The sequence below is a fragment of the Dermacentor andersoni genome, chromosome 8 (genome assembly GCF_023375885.2).
Source record: "Dermacentor andersoni chromosome 8, qqDerAnde1_hic_scaffold, whole genome shotgun sequence".
Lineage (NCBI taxonomy): Eukaryota > Metazoa > Arthropoda > Arachnida > Ixodida > Ixodidae > Dermacentor > Dermacentor andersoni.
The window spans coordinates 123,075,407-123,096,548 of NC_092821.1; the positions used below are offsets into that span (position 1 = coordinate 123,075,407).

The window sequence follows — 21,142 nt, forward strand, 5'->3', positions numbered from 1 at the left end:
TAAGAATAATACTGAACTCGGGGTGTAATTTTTTTCACAATACAATGTTCCTTTGGACGTTTTGCCAAACACTTTGTGCAAGGTGCTTTCCTAGCTGTAGGAAATACATGTGCTCATAGTGCCCTGACTGAAAAGCACTGAGCATCCAGCATTACGGAAAGGAGGAAGTGCCCAAACTACTGATAATGATGACTGATGATGAAACTATGAAAATTTTGCTTTAAACAATATTTGCCATCTATCTTGCATGCCTTTTCTTTCGTTATTGCTGCCTGTCTGGTACTTCCAGGTCATGAGTGGCATGCATGCTACAAATGTGGCATAGCAGTCGTGACAGCACAGCAGTGAGCACGAAGTTTTCAAGAAAGGGAAAGCAAGATAAATGACTGTTATTGTTGTGGAACAAGATACACCTCAAAGGGTGTAACAGTTTGAAGAGTAAACTTCAGGTTTACCAGGAATATTGCTTGAAAGTGTGGTATTACATAACACTGGAGGCCATACTACAGCACAACATCGGTCACATTACAACATGAAGGCTTATGTCATCAGCTCCAACACTAGGATGGACACAGATTTACCTTTTCCAGACAAGAGTCACATATAATATTGGCTTCCACACCATGCTTCAATCGTTAATAAGTCTTCCGACTTTAAGACAGTACCAACTAACCTGCTTAGATCTGACCACTGGCAGATCCAGAAGGGGGTGGAGGCTCTGGGGCTTCGGCACCTCACACCCCTTCTGACACATGCCAGCTGACAGTATTTAGCATGCAGCAAGCCAACCTCATCCCCCATTCCCGCAGCTCCCCCCTCCCCCCACCCCCGCCTTCTGGAGGCTACCCTGGATCATCCCCTGGTTCTGACAATTGCTTAGTATTATGTTCCTATACCTAACTATGCATTTGTCCTTAACTCGTCCTGTTTTCTAATTGGATGTTCCTGCCTTTATGCTCAGCTGTTTCTCTGTCTCATTTGCAGCTATGCTGCTACTGCGCAGTGATAAAAATCACAAGGATTGGCCAGAAAAACCACACTGTTGATGCAAATGAAGAACACAGCAGTTAGTTAAGGCTTGCTGGAACTTTGAAGACAATTGCAACATCTGACAAGGCCGTATTTACTGCTAGAGAGATGCACACTCGGTAAGGAACATAAGCAACGACACGGGCACTAGCTTCCGACTAGTCTATTCAGAGCACAAACGTGGGAATATGTCCTGAATAAACTACTTGAAAGCTACCACCCATGTCATTGTTTATGTTCCTTACTGTGTATTTGTCTCTGTAACAGTATAAATATGTCCCTTAGTAAACACCTACTAGTCAAAGAACAAGTTCATTTGGCAACTACTAGAACATCATCTATTGGAATGTTTAAGAATGTTCCGATTGTGCCCCACTGCCCCTTCTCTATATAAGTCACTGCAACTGCAATGTTTGACGAACTGTGTGTTACTCTATGTGTATGTGCAAGAATCATTACCTTATCATTACCCTTCACTTTATTATTTATACATTTAAATTAAACATAACACTATCCCCTATGCTTCATATGCCTTAATTGTCTGTTTCTTCGCATGGTTGTGCCTGTGTATGTGTGGTGTTACACACGAAAGCATTCAGTGATGGTACATTCTTGCAAGGCTAATGGCGCTATATTTATTGGCATGTTGTAAACATGCGAACCATGAACCACTGCTGCAGGCAATGCCATGGGATGATCCTGAAGAGCGTAAGGATACTTTTTTTTAACAGATAGTCTCTGAAGTAGTCCTGCCAACCAGCTAACACTGGTAACGTGAAATTACAGGGTGTAAAGTTCTCATTGTTGAGCATGTAGTCGCGCTACACATTTCTTAGATTTGAGACCGCCAGTGGAGCAGATACAGTGCACTCACTTGTCGGTGAGGTACCGAGGGATGCCAAGTGCAACCACTTTCATAGAAAGTTCCAGCAGGAAAACGGCGGTGAAAAAATAGTTGAAGATCTTCAAGGCATACTCCAGTTCCTGCGTTTAATGGGAAGAGCAGTAAAGATTAACAATCAATTGCAATCCCTTCATGAGAATTAGAATGTGCACATGCAGCGTCTCTTGATTACATGACCAGGTGGACATTGTTCAAATAGCTGACTGTAGTTGCTTACATTGCGTGCTTTTTTTGACATTTTAAACAATTTACTGTAGCACACACACACGCACGCACGCAATCATGTGCATGGGGAAAACGATGGTTGTAATGATGACGGTAAGCAATAGGGATTAGAAGTTAAGCATAGGCATATGATTTTCCATTTGACATTACGAGAAATAGGTGGAATTGGGCAGACGAAGGTGTGTAGACTGGATGATTGGTGGTCTTTTGTCGAAATAGAATAGGTGCCAGAGAAAGGAAACAGTCTAGGCTGGCAGAGGTTACAGACGGAGTGGCGAGGTTAAGAAATTTGCAGGTGTAGGATGCGTTCAAATTCATAAATGCATAGATCTTTACACAGCAAGGACATTGCAAACATGCTGCCGGATGCCTTGCCAGCTCCTGCTCTTAACATGTTCACTGCGATATGGGCCTCGTTGGAGAAGACATATTCAGGCTACAAGGAGAGAGCAGAGGTTGAAGGCAAGGGAAGTAGGTGGGACTGTTGGATGAAGAATGAGAGTGAATTACCTCATCAGCTGTAATACTGCCACATTGTGGCATTACGGCATTATTGTAATGTAATTGTGGCATTACGGCATTACCCGTAATGTAATGTCACATTGTGGCATTACATTACGGGTAAAGCATGTCGGCTACGTGTACACAACTTATTATACATTCCACCACCCAATTAAGCGTTAGATTTGTGACTCTGAGTGCTACTGTCTTGCTCTTAAATGTCACTACATTGTGACAATATTATAGCAGTCGTGAGTGTGCCCCTGAATGCTAAGTTGTGACATGCCTGTCCTGTCTTCGTTTTATACCTTGTCCCAAAACATAAATCATAGAATGAGAGACAAGAAAGGGGTGGAACAAGGAAGATGTGGAGCAGTGTACAGGTTTGGGTCATTTGGTTGGACATAACTATATTTAACAGCACAAAAGTAATAAAACTTGGACACCTGAGAACACACCGGACGAAACAAGATATTCCAACTAATTCATTTCTTTTCGAATACGTGTAACAAATGCATCAATGTATGTCTTCTATTACTCTATCTGAGAAAGAACTGAAGTTTCTAAACTGGGTATTTGGAAGCTACATAACGTAGCATGCGTATAATAATTTTTTGATGTGTCATTATCTTTCAGTTCCTTATGACTCGTTAGGTATGTGTGTTTCAATGTTCATTTAAGTATCATGTTGGTTAGCACACATTTGTATTCCTAAACTCAGCTTCTAACTAGTTTTGTATTACCATCCTTGAACAATTTTTGTTTCTTTTTAATTTAGCTTTTTCTGTTAACTGTTCTTACTAGGTGTTCTTTGACCACATACTGCCTTTTATGAATATAAACCGTATTGCCCAAATGCTACGCTCTTGAATGAGAGCAGCGGTATATTGTAAATGAATAAAAAACATATATGGTTGCCTTGCTGTATTTTTGTGCCTTTCATGCTTATTTTGTTCATGTCGCCTTCAGTCTTTTATTTTTATTAGTCTTTTCATTTGTTACACATATTTTTGTAGTTGTCCGCAAATCGTATAAAACGTCTGTTTAATACAAACAAACAAGCAAACCAGTTTGCACTCAGCGCCATGTCTTGTTCCTTCTCTCTTCTGGTGTCCGCGTTTTACTACTTTCGCGCTGTTAACTTAAAATTAAGGGGTGGAGAGAGAGAGAGAGAGAGAGAGAGAGAGAGAGAGAGAGAGAGAGAGAGAGAGAGAGAGAGAGGCGTGCTCACCAGGGGCATGCGGTAGAACTCCATGGCCATGGTGACCACGTTGAGTCCGATGACGGCGGCAATGGCGAGGTCGAAGTACTTGCTGGTGACAATATTGTGGGTGAAGAGGCGAGGGCGCGAGTAGCCCGCATAGTAGGGCGTCTCGCGCATGCGTCGTCGCTTCTTCTCCAGCTTGCGAGCCCTCTTTGCGGCGCGCTGGGCCCGTTCCTCCCGCTCTTGTTCCTCGCGGCAGCGGTGGAAGTTCTCCACCACGACGCCGACAAACATGTTCAGCACAAAGAAGGCAACCAGGAGAAGGAACGAGATGAAGTACAGCAGCCGCCATTCGTTATAGTTCTCGACGGGCTGCGAGAGATGCGCCACGCACACCCGGTTGACACCTTGCCCCGTTTTTGAGGCGTTGCAACGCCCATGCACAGAAGCTGTGTACTCCAAACTTTTCGAGCGAGCGACCTCGTATTGGCGGGTGCTTTGTATTAATTTCTTTTCTCTCACTGAGCAACCTTCTCTGTAACAACTGTAACTCCGGCGGGAACCGTAGTCCATATAATGCTTCCCACAAAACTTACTGCAGGGAACTCTGGCACTGGCATCTATCTATGGGAGCTGCCACAGTGGCCTCAGCTGCAGGAAGACGTGCGTTCAAAACCACGCGGTTTAGCCAGTGTGGCAATGATAGTACACGAATGTGCCTAAACTCCGTGGTTCTGTCTTCGGATGCTTTCGTGACTTGGCAGATCGATCATTTTCAACAAAAAAAAAAAGTCATTCGATAGGCGAATTCTTGATTGCGATAGCAAATCATTAGACAGCTATACACGAAGTAAGATTAGTTCTTTTATAAGCTGCATAAGCTGCTGTAAACAGTTGCTTACTAACTGAATTAACAAGAATGTCGCGCGCACGCAGACAAACACGAACGCCTCTCATTCGATGACCGCGGACACGCAGTAGCGGCGAGTGAATTCCCCTTCGTGCTACCTCTCGCTATCAGTTATCAGCTATCATCAGCTATCAGCTATCTCAGGTCGGCTAGCCTTTGAATCCAGCGCAAATTGCTTTGAAGAAGGGCGCACGTGGCCGTGCTCAGCCGCCGCAGCTACAGTCGAAGAGAATATGTGCACTAACCTGCTCTCTGCCAACGGCCCTCCTCGGGTTTGCACTCTCCCCGCCTTCCTCCCTTGCGAACACGAGAATACATTACCGCATCAAGCCATCATCATTATCGGCTTACCCTTACCAGCTTTCAATCCCACCTACAGCATATATCGTGCGGACACGATGTTATCGCACTTGGACTTTATACGAACAGCACGGCGATGCCGACGCCAACGGCAGAAATTTGACTAGAGTGTCGATATAATTTCGATTGCAATAAAATATTGTTACGAGGCATCGCGTATATGAGCATGCCATTAAAGGACTGCTTCGCTCCGCGAAGAGAAAGAAGATGGGACATGCTGCATGATATACTGTCAGTCGTTCTGCCGGTAACGGCAGCCTGTAGATATTGTAATATACGATTTCGTCTCTTCCCCGTGTACTCGTGAATCCCCGTGACAATAGTGCGTTATAAATGCCACAATTGCAATGATTATGCAAGTGCTACGAGTTATTTTTATCTTAATTGTGCATCTGAAAAAGGGGTTGGTTGAAAATGTAGGGCAGTAAGGGCAGATAAGGCATAGTGAAAAATGTTTGCAGGTCCAACGCACGTGTTGGAATCTTTGTGAAGCGAAGCTTTCTAGAAGCAATCAGTTATAAGTTAAATGTTATAAAACATAAAACGCTTTGCATACAGTTGTCCTTGTTGTCCTCCATGTAACATCCTGCAATTTTTTTATGTTTATGCATTGCCACCGCTCACAGTTTTATAGTGACGCAACGTTTCATGCTAGTGCACTGTACTCGTCCCAACTTTAATGTGATGCAATGTTTATGCGCTACACCGTTCACAATGTGAGCCGAGATGCAAACAGCGGTTCACATGAGTCCACACTGTGAGATGTCGATGCAGTGATGCTGCGAGGACGAATATGTGATCTTTGTCGAAGGAAAGAATGGTGCGGACAGAAGTGTGCTAAGAGGAGTACGACACAAACGACAGGGGATAAGGTGGACCAACATTTTTTCCCATTTTCATTCCTGCGTCCATGGCCTGATGGAAGCTGCTGCACGTGCACGTGTCCACGCGAAAACGTGGTCTCGTGCGCACGTGTTATGCGACGTGAGGCTGCTGCTGCCTGTCTTGCCAGTTCGGCATGACAGCGGCTGCCACGGTTACGAAATTATGGGAGACTAAGACAGCTTCGCTTTAGTAACACCGCAAGAACGTCTGAAACCACAAGCGCGAAGTTCATAAACATCAGTGTACTAACCGATGGTAGTCGAACGATTGCAATGCCAGGGTTCCCTCCAGTAATTTTTACTAGGAAAATACCGCGGTTTCGATCGTCAACACTAAAGGTATACACACACTGACCTGTATGCCTTCTCCGACGGCATCCAATCCTGAATACATGATGTTTACCCATCCGTCTTTTGAGGACAGGACAAACAGGGCCATGAGTGCCTGTGGTAAGGAGAGAGAGAGAAGTGGTTCTTGTGGGGAAGGAGGAAAGGCTAGCACTATTTTCTGCAACCCATGCGGGAGCACGGCTCAGCACCAGCAGGGTGGAGGAAATGGGATTAAAAGAGAGAGAGGGTAGGAAAAGGCACAGAACAGCACTGAGACCCTCTTCGCAAAACGTTTGTGACACTGTAGATTAGCATACTTTGCAAAGGCATGTTAAACCCCTGCTTTCAAACTCTTAAGTAATTCGCCATCTGAAAGATTGCTTGTTTGTTGATGCTAAGTTTAACGGCTCCTTTTGTGTCGCCTGTCAGCGATGGTAACATTATAAGGGGCAGAAAAGGACAACAATCAAGTTCGTGTGAGACCTGCATTCACAAACTATGCATTCAACGAAGCCTCATTGTCTTTGACTTCCTTTATGAATATACATGATAAACTAAGGTTTGAATACAAAGACAAGCACATCACTCCTAATTGCTTCAATACAGGCTACTTAGGGCCTATACTTTCCCAGTCTAACCTTTGTGCTTAACGGAATGAAACATTACAGATACGCAAATTTCTAATTCCACGAACGAGCAAGGCATGTTAGCAAAGATGTTCATCGTTTTTTAAAATTCTAGGACAGAACAGCTCAATCCTGCTGCAAAATTTTAGCAAAAGCAAAGCAGTTGTAAGCGCGAGCTCGATTGAGGTTGTCAGGACACACAAAAAAAAGTGTGTCTTTGTATTGGCAATGCAGCATTTCCTTCTGTAAACCTTAGTCATGAGCGAACCGTGCTCTGCTCTCGGTCTTCCTCTCACACGTGCTACTTTTGCACTTCGAGACTTCGCCATGTGCAATACAGCTATGCACAATAGAAAAAGAAAATATTTTTCCAGAAGGAAGGTGTTGTGGCCTGTGCTGTCATGCTATACTCTACAAGTGCTTTGGGGATGTTGGAGATGAAAGTGAAAGAAGCGATGAATGACACTGATGAGGATGACAGAGACAAAGTACGAGTTTACAAAGGTGACATGCCGTCTACAAGCACACGGGTCAAGTCAGATCGACCTATACAAACCTGGCCCAGATGGTCAAAGTTGTATTTTCTGTTTGTCCAGACCATGCCCCTCTCCAGGCAGTCTTCTTTTGTGCGTACGCCTTTCACATCCGGCCCTTCGCAGAAGTAAAAAGAGCCCTTGAACAGCTGCAATGAAGGAAGAACCCCACAGCCAGGGGAACACGAATGAGCATGTATTTTCATATGTCTGACGTCCGCGCGATGGCCAGCTTTCGTTCTAAACGAATACACTGCCTGTTCAAAAGAAATAGCTCTGGAGTCATACTTCCTAGCAATTTACTTTTAATTTTCTATTCTTTTCATATTACGTCATTGGCTCAGACATGCATCGTTTGCTGGTCTGTCAGTGTTATCGCTGGTATCAGCTGCTTGATCAGCGTGATGCATGACAGGAAAATAATGAGAAAAAAAAATGAAACGGAACATTTAAAATTACGAGCCCTGTGCAGCCTCACATGACACAATCCCGCGCATGAGAAGCTATGTCTGCGCATTTAGGTTGGCGTACCTTAACAGTGAAGTGAAAAAATTTAGCAAATAATTCTAGCTTTGTAAATAGAGAAAACAACAACAAATTGCTCTTTCGTTACAGGTGCCCCCAGCTACATTTAAGTGGTGGCATGATCAAAACCAAATTGATACTTTCATGACGTTGCCATTTTACCTGGATCCCACTTTCCTCGATTCAAATACATTATTTTCAAAAATGTGAGGGTCAGATAGTCTTCAACACAAATGTATGCGTATACCAGGTGTTATTTCTTAGCTGAAGCAAAATTTTAAATATTGAATGTGGCAGATAGCACAATTCAGACCTTTGACAAAGCTAAATTACACTATGATGGGGCCCATTACTTCTACGAGAAATCAAAATGCTTAATTGAATGTTTAACATAAATGTACCAATTAATGTCTTAATTAATTAATTACTTCACTGCACCTATTTCACTCTATGAAATATAGCTGGTAAGTTCACAAAGCGTATCAACTTGGAATGAATTCTCAGGACTACACCAGTTTTGAGATCAAAATTTGCAGTGTCTGAAGAAATGCATTGAGGTTCCAGTCACTTTCGTGCTGCAATGCACAAAACAGCATTTCAGAAGGAAGTAGGTTGAACAGCAGTGCATATTTGTCGCATGTTTGACGGCATATACTTCGAAACCGGTGCCATCCTCATGATTTGTTCCAAGTCGATATGCCTTGCAAGCTCGCTAGCTAACATTGGTAGATTTAAACACGTGGTGAAAAATAATTAGCGAGTTCATTAGTGTAATTATGTTCATTATTCAACTAAGCTTTTTGATTTCTTGTAGTGGTAATGGCCGTCTCATCTAGTAATTTAGCTCAAAGGTTACAATTGCGGGACCTGCCACTGGCAATTCTTTAAAATTTGCTGCAGCAAGAAAGCACCTTGCATATGTATGCAATAAAATTTTTCATCTCTGCATGACAATGTTTTTTTCAACCAACATAGACTTTCTTCAACAAGGAACCTGCATAGATTTCCATTGTGGCTACATGGTACTTTCTGGTGAATACTTAATTTCAATTTCACTAAGATAACTCTCCACTTCGCAAATTCCTACAGAAATCATTTAAGTTCATTGCATTAGCGAGTCTACGAGAGCAAAACTAACAAAAGTGTGTGAAGTTAGGAAAGTTATCGTGGTTCAAATGAGGTGGACACAGAGAACAAAAGAGACAGGGTGGCATGGGTGCACCAGTGTTCTTTTTGTTACTTATACAGTTCTGTCTTTTGCATCCATCTTATTTGCACTATGAGAACTTCCCCAAGTATGAAACAACTTGCTTGATAACTTATTTTGTCTTCAAAATCGCGCAGCCCCCACTGGACAGCTCGGCGGTTTGTTGCGCACCTGTACTCCAAGGATTCCAAAGATGATGAAGAAGGTGCAGCAGATAAGGACAATGTTCCCGATAGGCCTCAGGGAAGACATGAGGGTCTGGACGACTAGCTTGAGTCCTGGTGCACGGTTGATAACCCTGTGCAGTAAAATCGGCAGCAGTAGCACAGGTAAGCGCCGGCTACAAATGTTTTTCCCAGTGTCTATGAGGCCTGAGGACTTAGGCCTAGTGCACTTTGACACACGACACAAGAGTGATACACACACACAGTGCAATTTTAAGCGCCTTTACTTTCAAATCACAGATATATATATATATATATATATATATATATATATATATATATATATATATATATATATATATATATATATATATATATATATATATATATATATATATATATATCTTTCACCAGACGACACTTTGGTGTCACGGTGCTTCACTGCATACAGTCATCACTTCCTTCCTCTTTTCGTCTTTCTATTCCCCCTTTTCCTCACCCCCAGTGTAGGGTAGCAAACCGGACGCTCGTCTGGTTGAGCTCCCTGCCTTTCTTCTGTTTGCTATCTCTCTCACTGGATGCATCACTGAACTTGCGACTCAAAGCAAGAGTAGCTTTGTACCTTAATATAGAGACATTGTTGAACGTACGTATATAGGGTATCGCAGCTGCTGAACACTGTTGCCGCTTAAAAACTTGCAGGGCAGCAATGTAGTCATTCGCTGCGCTTTTTTAAGCCAGCGATGCGCTTCCCTCGCAGCAGTTCATGATAGCGATAAGGAGATCAGGCAGCTTACCAGGCTAAATGTGCAGTTCGTTCTCAAGCAGCTCGTTTGAGAGCACTGCAATCGCAGCACGCGTACGGGCATGTCACAATTTTCTTTTCATACTTTGTGGGCTTTCTTTAAGACGAAGGAGAAACGGTTACTTGTAAGGAGAAAGTTAGCAGCTGCTGAAAGGAGATATTTCCTACAACTTTGTACAAGTTTTCATTGACAGTGTTGACTTAAATTTGATACTTGCAAAGTTGGTTAATTAGTCTTGACTTTTCATGCAATTAAGCAGAATGCAAAACAAATGTGTGAGCTGCCCCATACAGCAGCCAACAACATGCATTTTGATGCCGGGATATTTTTTAAGCTTGGCTAAAGTTAGCTGGGACACTGTGTATAGTGCTATGTGCATGAGTGTGTTTGTGTAGGACTTGTGTCCTCTGTTGGGTGCACTGTTTAAACCCTCTAGTATGAGGTACCAACAAGTGCCCACATGAAAGTGTTCACCAGAATTCTGTCCTTCAGGATGATCAGCACATTACTTGTCGTGTGGTCTATAGCATGCTGTAGGACAGAAGCCACATTCAAGAAAGCTCCTGATCTACAAGGAAGCAATCTTTGAATGACAGCGACATTATCGTATCCATATCGTATCGATAATTATCGTATCCATTTCGCATTTTCAGCACCTCTATTGAAGCAGCAGATTTACTGATACTGAGGAGTCAGCCCCGCCAAATGATCTGACCTGGAGTTCCAAAATACAAAAAAATGCGATACTAATAATACGGTAGTGTCACTTGGAAACAAAGGTGTGAGAGGTGTTGGGATCCATACGTAGCGCCTACCCCAGGCTTTAAAAGCAAACAATAGAAACCCACCATAAAAGCAAGAGGAAGCAGAAGAAGCTTTAGCTTGGGGTCAGCTCTTATTTGCCTATTCAAATACATGTAAAGCACAGAAACGCTTGTCCCAGACAACCACTGGATCCATTTGAATGAAATTTGCATTTTAGAGAGAAAGTAAAAATGTAGCATCTCTGAGGAGCGGAATTTTCATTTAGCACTTTGAAATTGTTTACGAAAATGGCCGAAAATAGGCAAGTAAAAGATACAAGCATGGTGTTTCCAAATACGCAACTCTGCTACAAAACATGTTATAATTCTGTGTAATGTCCCGAATTTTGGGACATGCGCCCTATAATTCGCACGGCTTCGCGGCACCACCACGTACCCCATAGAATCAATGTATAGAAACGTCTGAAATTTCGGACGCAAGAACCCTTCGCCTTCCCAATTTCCGGACTTTTTGCCGCGACTGCAGGTTCAAAATGGCAATAATCAAAGGCACCGCCGCCGCCATGTTGATTATCTCGCCGCCTTGAACCGGCGCTCTCGTTCGCAGATCCGCTGCCAGCCGTAGCGAACACCGCGGCAACGCTAGGCCTAGCTGTTTCGACATTCGCTATTAAGCTTCTTGCCGTTCGGTGGTATGGTTTGTATTGAAATTCGCCGTTGTCAGCAATGGCACCGACTCCGCCTTTGTAGTCCTCGCGATTGACTTCGAAGCTCGGAAAGCACGGCATGTTGCATAATGCCGCTTCCTGAAAGTCGGCTTCGCCTCTGTATAGAAATCTGACGCGGTGAAGCATACGCAAAGTATTGCGGTTAAGCTTAAGCATGGGAAGGGACAATTGTCACTGGACACAGTACGTATTTCTTAATTATACACGCGTGCACACGCGGTCCCCTGTCACATTACGAGCACTGATATGCCTATTAAGTGTACTGACAGCCCTTCAGAGCTTTTTTCGGACGTGCCTGTGGCGATTTGAGCTCCTTACTACTTTGCTTGCACTTTCATTGTAATAACTAAACCTCCCTTACTCAGTGACCATTGTGCCTCTAAGATATTTTAAATAAATAAATAAATAAATAAATAAAAGGCAAGCATACATTTTTTCTGATTTCCCGATTTTTCGGACGTCTTCGCGGCCCCTAGGGAGTCCGAAAAATCGGGCGTTGACTTTACAACTGTCCAAGAGGATGCTTCATGTGGTCCGTGGGGCGAACGCGCGGCGGAAGGAGGGCGAGAATAGAAAGGACCGACGCATTGAGGGCTGAACGAGGAAGTGTGCCGCCGCTTCTTCGAAGGAGCTTGAGCTCAACAAAGTGTTGGCTGACGCCGAGATGCAGGTGTCCCTGATCCAAACAAAAATAAACTTTAAATCAGTGCAACGCAACACTGAGGCGCTGTGCGCGGGCTGAGAATATGTCAGGACAGTTGAGGTTGACTATCCAACTGCTGAGAGAGAATCTCACTTGTGACAAAGTTCGGGCCTCATACCAATGAGCTTGCTTGATAGAAATAGCTCGAGAGTCGAAAATATTTGCTTCTGTATGCACCTCTCTTTATTTGTATTTGAAAATGTTTGACTCGATTTGCAATGGGCTTTACCGTATATATTCTCGAAGATATTTTATTCGCTGTGCATTTTACTAAGCCCCCCTTTTGTTTTCTTTTTGGATAAAATATACACTACTCCTTACTATTCAAACTGGATGAAGTCATTTCTTTATTTTTTAGCAGACTTGCTAGAGAGACAGCATCGGGCGACATAGTGTCAGCCCGTCTTGACATAAAACAAAGTTCTGGGTCACTTAAGAAATTTTGGAAAGGCATTCAGGGAAAACCTGGAAAGTTCAGGGAACTTAAAAATATCAACTTGGTAGAAACCCTGATCTATTAGAACAGTTCAATCGGCCAAATGCGACATATGAATCTACAACATACGTGAAGTTCTTGCAACGCTCACTGGAGTTTTGCAAAAGCCACAGTCACAGATTAGTATTAAATTTCAGAGCGGTGTATGACATCATTTTTGTCCGCGTTAGATGTATACCTAGGCGTAGTTTGCAAAATTGTGATACATTTAAATCTCGATATAACGAAATTCTCAATATAACGAGGTATTTAACTTTTCATAACCTCTTGTCCGTAGAACACCATGTATTTAGAAGCTCAATATAACGAAGTGTGTTTACATGCGATTTCAATATAACGAAATTTCACTTCCGCCGCAAGGAAATGCCGGGACAATAAACGGAAACTTCCGCGGACGCAGGTCGTCAATGGATTGAATTACAAGCGGTTGCTTGCAAACGCACCTCTCAAATCGAACACCGCGCGACAACAGCGACCGCCGAAGTGGAGCCACATCATGTTCCGTATAAAGTCCAAGTGCAACAAGATCCTGCACTAAAGCACTCGGTGCTTTAGATCCAGCTAAAGCACTCAGTGCTTCAGCTAAAGCACTCAGTGCTTTAGCTGCGAGTGAAAGTGTGTGAGGGTGAGACAAGAAAGATGGTGGCTTCACCAGTGCTGCCTTCCCGTGCAAGCAAAGGGAAAGGGGGGGGGAGGAGGAGCAAGCTCGGGGTAACGCGATCAAGTTGGCGCGCGCCTTGGCCGTGGCCGCGCATAGCTGTAAGCGTGGCTGAGCGCATACGCAGCCGCGCACCCTGCTTTAGAGGTAATCTGCCGCGTGTGCAAAGAGTGGGCTTGCCGAGACGGCGTGGCATCATGCAAGCTGTCTTACCGCGCCTTTAGTACTGGTGATTGAGTAATCTTGAGTTTCGGTGACCCGTTGGAGCGAGAGGCATACGAAGCATTCGCTCCCCGCTGCCGGCGTTTTTCCTGATAGCGTCGTCCCAGTACGGGCGACGCTATCAACCGCGGGGACGGAGTGCACGCGAAAGCGTGGTAGGCTTCGCTTACTTCTTACCGCCGAGAAGATATCGTCCACGTGCGTGACATGAAAGCGTATCACTCATCGCCGGTTCCCAAATTTATCAAAATGAATTGTTTTCTCGTTCAAATTTGCTGTTGTCGATTGCCCAATAATTCGGAAAATTGTCCGATCCCTTTCCATGTAAGAAAAATCGATCGGCGACTGTACTTATATGCAAAGAGGTCGAATTTCAATACAACGAAATTTTGATATAACGAAGCAAATTGCCGACTTTACCGACTTCGTTATATCGAGGTTTAACTGTAGTATTATTATTCATTACTGAGTTACAGAGTTGTAAACCGGATGTTTGAGCTTCTGAAATTTCACAATTTTCTAGAATTTTTCAAGAATATTTGTCCACTTCCTACAGTCAATAGATTCTAGATTCTTACATTAAAAAGTCGCAGTTTCTCAAGAAAGGCGGAACATCGATTGCGGTAGGAAATTATTAGGCAGCTATACGAAGTAAGTAGAGTAGTTTTACCGGCCGTTTAAACTTGGAAACATTTTCCTTATTGCTAAATTAACAAGCATGGTGTCACGCGAGCACAGGCAAACATGAACGCATCTCGCTCGATGAGCGCGGATGCTCCCTGTCAAAACGCTGGCGTGAGGAATCGCTGCAGCAGCAGCGAGCGAATTGACCTTCGTGCGGCCTCACGCTTCAGCGCTACCAAGTGGCGAGAACAGCGCGCACGAAGCTGCCAGCTCTAGGTGCGCCTAGATTCTGTGCCCATTTTCAAGATAGGAACTGCACGGTCGTGCCATACGCAGCCGTCGCCGGAGTTGTATCCCTCCCCTACGGTGCCGTGCATCGACGGAAGATGGTGTGCACTTCCTCTCCGCCTTTCTCCCTTGCGCGCGTGAGATCGAGCCACCATGCTCAGCCAACGCCACCTAGACAGCAGGCTTATGCACATGTGCTTCAGGGCATTGTGCTACTTGGACCGGAATTTCTTGTGCCAAGCGCGGCATGACCAAAGCGGTGTCGTCAAAATCACTGCGGCTTACTCGGGAGCATCACCATTAGATTCTGCGGCAGAAAGACAAGATATCATGACGTCGTGGATTGAAGTGCACCGGCCTTGTGCTATCTAGGATCTAGGAGGCGTTGGCTTGGCTCATCCTCGCAAGCCTTCACTCGTTCGCAAAGCGTACGGCGCGCGGTCACGATGTTATTGAACTTGGACTTTAAATGGAACAACACGGCGACGCCGACGGCGGGGATGCGTCAGGAGTGTCCATATTTGCTATGGCAATGAACAAATGCAACGAACCTCACCAAATTCGCGCAATGGTTGCCGAAAGAGAAAAAAAAAAAAACGATTTCCCTGTCCCCATGCGTTTAGATAAGAGCCCCGGAGTCATAGCTTCTTCTTAACCAGCATGAAACTGTACGCTCCAAATCAGTGCATGTGACCATACCAGTTTGAACTTTGAACACAAAAGAAGCCGGCAGTAGTCGAATGGGGGTGGCACGTCCGCCAGCTCACCTGAGGGGTCTGAGTGAGCGGAGCAGCCTGAAGACGCGAAGGATGCCAAATATGCGGGGGCTTCCGTCGGCAACAAAGGTGAGGAGGAAGTCGACGAGGGAGATGGTGACTAGCACTCCGTCCATCTTGTTCCAGCCGCTCTTGAAGTACGCCTTGTCCCCGTACCAGAGGCCCTTGGCAATCACCTAATCAGAGGATATAGGTCAAAATTATAAGGTCTAGCATTCCCCAAAACACACAAAGAGGGATACCATAGCGGGGTTTTCAGATTTAGACCACCTGGGATTATTTATGTATTTATATTTTTACTTAACAGACCTTACAGGTCCATTCAGGACATTGAGTAAGGGGTGTTACAATGCTACCACGAGAACCAGAAGCAAAATGAAATGTGTGATTCATAGCTGAAAAGGAACGTCATTATATAATACAGTTAAACCTCGATATAACGAAGTAGGCAGCATAGGCAAGCTGCTTCGTTATATCGAAATTTCGTTGTTTGGATATTCGACCTGTTATGCAAGGTAGTACAGTCGCCGATCGATTTTTCTTACGCAGAAAGGGGCCGCAGAATTTCACGAATTATCGGACAATCGAAAAGGGCGAATTTGAATGAGAAAACAATTCCTTTTGATGAATTTCGGAGTCGGCGACGAATGATACGGTTTTACGCCACATCGACGATATCTTCACAAGGGCGGTACCAGCCATACTTTCGCGCAATCCGCCCAAACGGCTGATAGAGTCGCCCGCACTGGGACGACGCTATCATGAAAGGCACCGGCAGCGGAGAGCGAATGCTTCGTCTGCCCCTCGCTCCGACGGGTCACCGCGAGACTCGAGATATCGTAACCTCCAACAACAAACGCGCGGGAAGATGGCTTACATGTTACCACGCCGCCGTCTCGGCACGCGCGCTCTTTGCACATGCGGCAGATTACTTCTCAAGCAGGGTGCGCTGCTGCGTATGTGCTCAGCCGCGCTTACAGCCATACGCAACCTCGGCCGAGACGCGCGCGCCAGATATCGAGACGCGCTCCCGCCAACGTGTCCCCTACTCTGCCCCTCGCGCGCGTTTGATCTCGTTACCGCGACATCGCCCCGCGCGCCTCTCCAGCGACGCGAAAGTAAACAACGCTAAAAAACAAAGCGTCACTTCCACTCGGAACGGGAAGCTGCAGCTACGTAAGTTCCGCTTGCCGCCGGAAGCTAAGGGGGTGAGTGGGAGAGGAGCGTGGAGGAGGAGGGCAGGTTGGCGGTACTTAACCTGGTCGGCGGAAACGTGTATGGAGGGGCTTTAGATCTCGTTACCGCGACATCGCCCCCCTCCCCTCTTTCCCTTCGCTCGTGCGGGAAGGCGGCACTGGCGAAGTCACCATCTTTCTTATCTCACCCTTGCACACTTTCGCTCGCTCCTAAAGCATTGAGGGCGCGGTACGCGATATGATCTTATTGCACTTGGACTTTATACGGAACATGATGTGGCTCCACTTCGGCGGTCGCTCTTGACGCGCGGCGCGCGATTTGAGAGGTGCGTTTGAGAACAACCACTTGCAATTCAATCCTTTGACCATCTGCGTCGGCGGAAGTTTCCCCTATTGTCTCGGTATTAGGTTGCAGTGGCACTGAAATTTCGTTATAATGAAATCGCATACAAACACACTTCGTTATGTTGAGGTTCTAAATACATGATCTTTTATGGAAAAGAGGTTAAGAAAAGTTAAACACTTCGTTATATCGAGAATTTTGTTATGTCGAAGTTCGTTATATCGAGGTTCAACTGTACTTAGTAAATGGTAACACATGCCTTCAGGTTTTATACAAAACATGAGGGCAGGCGGTATTGTTAGACTTCACAAAATGGTTAGACATTTAGGACGCACAGAAGGAAGTCTGCAAGCAGAAGAAATACCTGAATTCTCTGCCTAAATCTGAGTAAAATAACATTTTAGGATTCTGCCGTCGCACTCATATGCATTCTTACTGTACCATTGTTGCCATCTTCTGTTGCGTTTCGTTCTTTGAAGCTCATTAAGGTGTTTGCTCTTGGTCTGAAAAAATTCCATCTGCGTCTTTTCTGTGCTGGTGGCCTTATTTCGTGTTGCCTTCAACTTTGGTAATTAATAATTTCCCTTCCATTGAATCAACAGCACGCATGACGTGGCCCCCAAACCAAACTAAGCTGACCTTATCTAATCAAACCCAACCTAACCATCGCTTGAAGAGAACATTCGGATTCAATCTCGTTTCAGACTAAGGGGTTGGTCTGCATTTAGCCGTTCACGGAACTCTCAGAACGCTATGCCGGCACCATAGCTTCAAAGTCACCAGTTCTCGTTCTCTTCCCTTTCCGCATCTTCGATGATTCACACCCATACATCGGCACATGAAAAAAAGAAAACTAGCACACAAGTTTTATAATTTTTTTCTTCAGGCTAGTATAACGTTTCTCCATTTCATATTGTTACTCTGCTAGCCTAAGCCTTTTGCGATTCTAAGAAAACTGCGTAGCTTTATGTTTGGCAAACAGTGACATGAAGAAAGAGCGAAGCACTTACCTTGACAAGCATCTCGAAGGCAAATACAACAGTGAAGGTATAATTTGCAGCTATGAGCAGCTCCCGCTCGAGGCTGCGTGGGGGTATGTTTGGCCGCTCCATGGCTAGTGTTATGCAGTTTAGTGCAATAAAAACCAGCACCGTGTAGTCGAACCACCGGCCGTCTGTCAGCCGGTTGCAGTACATTCGAACCCTGAAAGAATGCGGTATGCGCATTACACGTAGGTAGTGAATCAAGAAATACTATTGTTTGGTTATGGTACGTACTTATACTAGGAGTGTGCGAATAGTGATATTTGAGACCGGATCGAATGCGAATTGAACAGTGCCAGAAGCGAATCGAATCGAATACTTCTAGAATAGATTTCTAATAATGAACAGCGGTCATCACAATTAATGTAAAACGATGTTCGCATCCCAGTATTCTTAATGTTAGCAAATTTCTGTCATGACGTGTGTACGCTATGAAGCGTTGTTTATTAAAAGCACAAACGGAGCATCAGAAGCAAAGGAGTAGTTTCTTCGCACGCCGAGGACTCTTCAGAGGATGCGAATTACCGCTGTGAAGCCTGTAAATTGTGGCTACCTATGTGACGTAGCCTGCTCCACTACGCAAGTTCTCAGGTTTTATGGCGTGGGGGCGAAATTTACCGCACTTTTGCTCCAATTTTATCCTTACTGAGGCGCAGTTGACGTTTTTGAAATATTCGCAAGGTACTTGAAAAATACTAGCATTCACGAATAGTGACTGTTCGATTCGAAGACCGAATCGAATAGGACACTATTCGATTCCTTGTTCGAAAGTTCCGAATATTCGCACACCCATAATTATACGAAACTTCCACCATGGTCACAAATTGCATTGTTCTATTCCTTAGGGATAAACTCGTTGATTGATTGATCGATTGTTTACTGATTGAGTCGGGAAGTCCCAAAGCAACACATTGGTCACGAGATATTCTCTGATGGCCGATTGAATGATTTGTTAATTTATTTTGGGATGTTTTGAGATAGCATCTATAGACTATGTGTGGTGCCAGAGTGGATGTCTGTGGATTAATTTTGTCTGTCGAGTGGGTTCTTTGACCGTAACCTAAGTCAACGTCAATGTGGGTGAGAATTTTCGCATTCTCACCAGGATCGGGAACCGAACCTGCGACCTCGCGCTCAGCATTAGAATGCCATGTTACTAAGCCACTACAGTAAGTAGGAATTACCTTCCTCTACTTATTTCTAGGTTGCTGAAGTTGGCTGGGCTGTGTGGCAGATATAAAAAAGTCGCAATTTCGCCCGAAAGGCGAAGCATCGATTGCGATAGTAAATCGGTACATAGCTATACGAAGTAAGAATAGTAGTTTTCGCGGCCGTATAAACTTGGAGACATTCGCTTACTAACTGACTTAACAAGCACGGTGTCAGCGCGCACCAATAAACATGAACACATCACACTCGACGAGCGTGGACACTCGCTGTGAAAGCGCTGGACGCTGGTGTGTGAAAGTGCGGCAGCTGCAGCGAGCGAAGCGACCTTCGTGCTGTCTATCGCTTCAACGCGAGAGCGGCGAGAACACAGCGCACACAAAGGTATATGGGCCGTCTGCAAATCCCTTTCAAGATCGTGCAAAGCACGCGCTTGTTGGCCGAGTCGAAGCCGCCTTCCCTCCCTCCCGCGCTGCCTCCCCGCGTTCCTCCCTATATGGTGCGCCAGATTGAGCCGCGATCGCCAGTTCCCCTTAGCGCACTGCACAAGCCGGGCCGGGCCGTTCTAAGCGTTTTCCGGCGGACCTGGGCCGGATACGGGCCCACTCATTAAAGGACCTAAGTCGTGCCTTGGAGTACACGTGAACATCATGCATTGCACGGTCCAAGGCATTCTGTGCCAATCTGAAGCGACACGTGCAAGGAGCTGGCTCTTAGTACACCTTAGCAAAGAAAACAGAAAAAAAAAAGCTGACGAGATTCTAATTTTATTGCGATATCAATTATGTGGACACACCAGGCGCATTTTTGCCGTTTTTGCGCATTTTTGCCAGGCGCATTCTTGCCATTTTTCCCGGACTGTCCGAGAAGCTGTGCACACCGATGCTCATTGGCTGACAGCAGCATCTCGAGTAGTCCTGGGTAGTCCGGGACGACAAATTGAAGGTAACAGCGGTCTAGTCAGAAAAATGCGCAATTTTAGCCGTGCCTTCCCAGACCTTAGACTACAGTAGAACCTCGTTTATACGTTCCGTTTCTTTTTAAACGTTTTCCCAATTCTTGCACTGTGAAACTCTGGTTCCATTTAGTTTCCATAAGGACGTGTGTGTTAGCCTCCCGTTTGTTAGATTTCATTTTCCAGTTGTTACGTCCCAAAATTGCGGAAGTGAAACACCAAAGCGGCGTCACCCGTTGACGGCGCCTATGTCGACCACAGCATGTTGCGGACTTCGATACATTGCGCGGTTATTTACATACACACGGCTGCACAGAAACCAAATAAGAGCTGTGATTATAGAGCATTCGACACAAGCGCCAAATGGAAATCGTAATCTTTATTTGGGGTGATTCACGCCTACGACCACCAAAATAATATGTTCAACGTCCTATCTAACGTCTAATTTAGCCGGCAAACAGTGATAGCGAGCATTAGTTAGCAAATTTTCTATACATTTTCTTGGCTTTTTATTCAACTTAAATACAGTTTTGTCTGAGCACAGATTCTTGCCTCGTCTGTAGTGCTGCCGCAGTCATTATCGGGTGTTACGTTTTTCAGCATCATGAGTTTAGTTACTGTGGTTCCCTAAGAAAACAGAAACGTATCAGCGAGGTTCTACTGTACTAATACTACTATCTAAGACTAAAAGAATCCAAGAAACCTAGGACTACTACTCACTTGCTGTCCGGTGGGAATAGAAATAGTGCATAGTCCTGGCGATGTTCAAAGCACCACCTCCACCACGGAGGCTCAAAATACCAGCACAGCTGCAAGAGCACAGGAAGGTCAAATAAGCTTGTTACCATGCGCTAGGTGTGCAATTTGAGTGGATTAATATTACTTTTGTGGCTGCAACCCCATGTATCATAAACAGTGACATAGAAATGATTTTTGCAGCCTTGGCAAGAACTCTGAATCATTGCAGCTGC

The 21,142-nt window shown here is 44.9% G+C and overlaps 1 protein-coding gene across 2 annotated transcripts in view; it reads right to left on the reverse strand.

Moving 5' to 3' along the window:
- Ca-alpha1T (Ca[2+]-channel protein alpha[[1]] subunit T) overlaps positions 1-21,142 on the reverse strand; it is a 410,459-nt gene that overhangs the window by 18,011 nt on the left and 371,306 nt on the right. For both annotated transcript variants that reach the window (XM_055069559.2, XM_055069558.2), the window contains exons 22-29: positions 20,892-20,980; positions 18,017-18,209; positions 15,459-15,643; positions 9,410-9,536; positions 7,530-7,655; positions 6,373-6,462; positions 3,891-4,235; positions 1,904-2,013 (exon numbers count right to left, since the gene is read on the reverse strand). In XM_055069559.2, the coding sequence (XP_054925534.2) occupies positions 1,904-2,013; positions 3,891-4,235; positions 6,373-6,462; positions 7,530-7,655; positions 9,410-9,536; positions 15,459-15,643; positions 18,017-18,209; positions 20,892-20,980 (1,265 nt within the window). The remainder of the gene's footprint in view (positions 1-1,903; positions 2,014-3,890; positions 4,236-6,372; positions 6,463-7,529; positions 7,656-9,409; positions 9,537-15,458; positions 15,644-18,016; positions 18,210-20,891; positions 20,981-21,142) is intronic.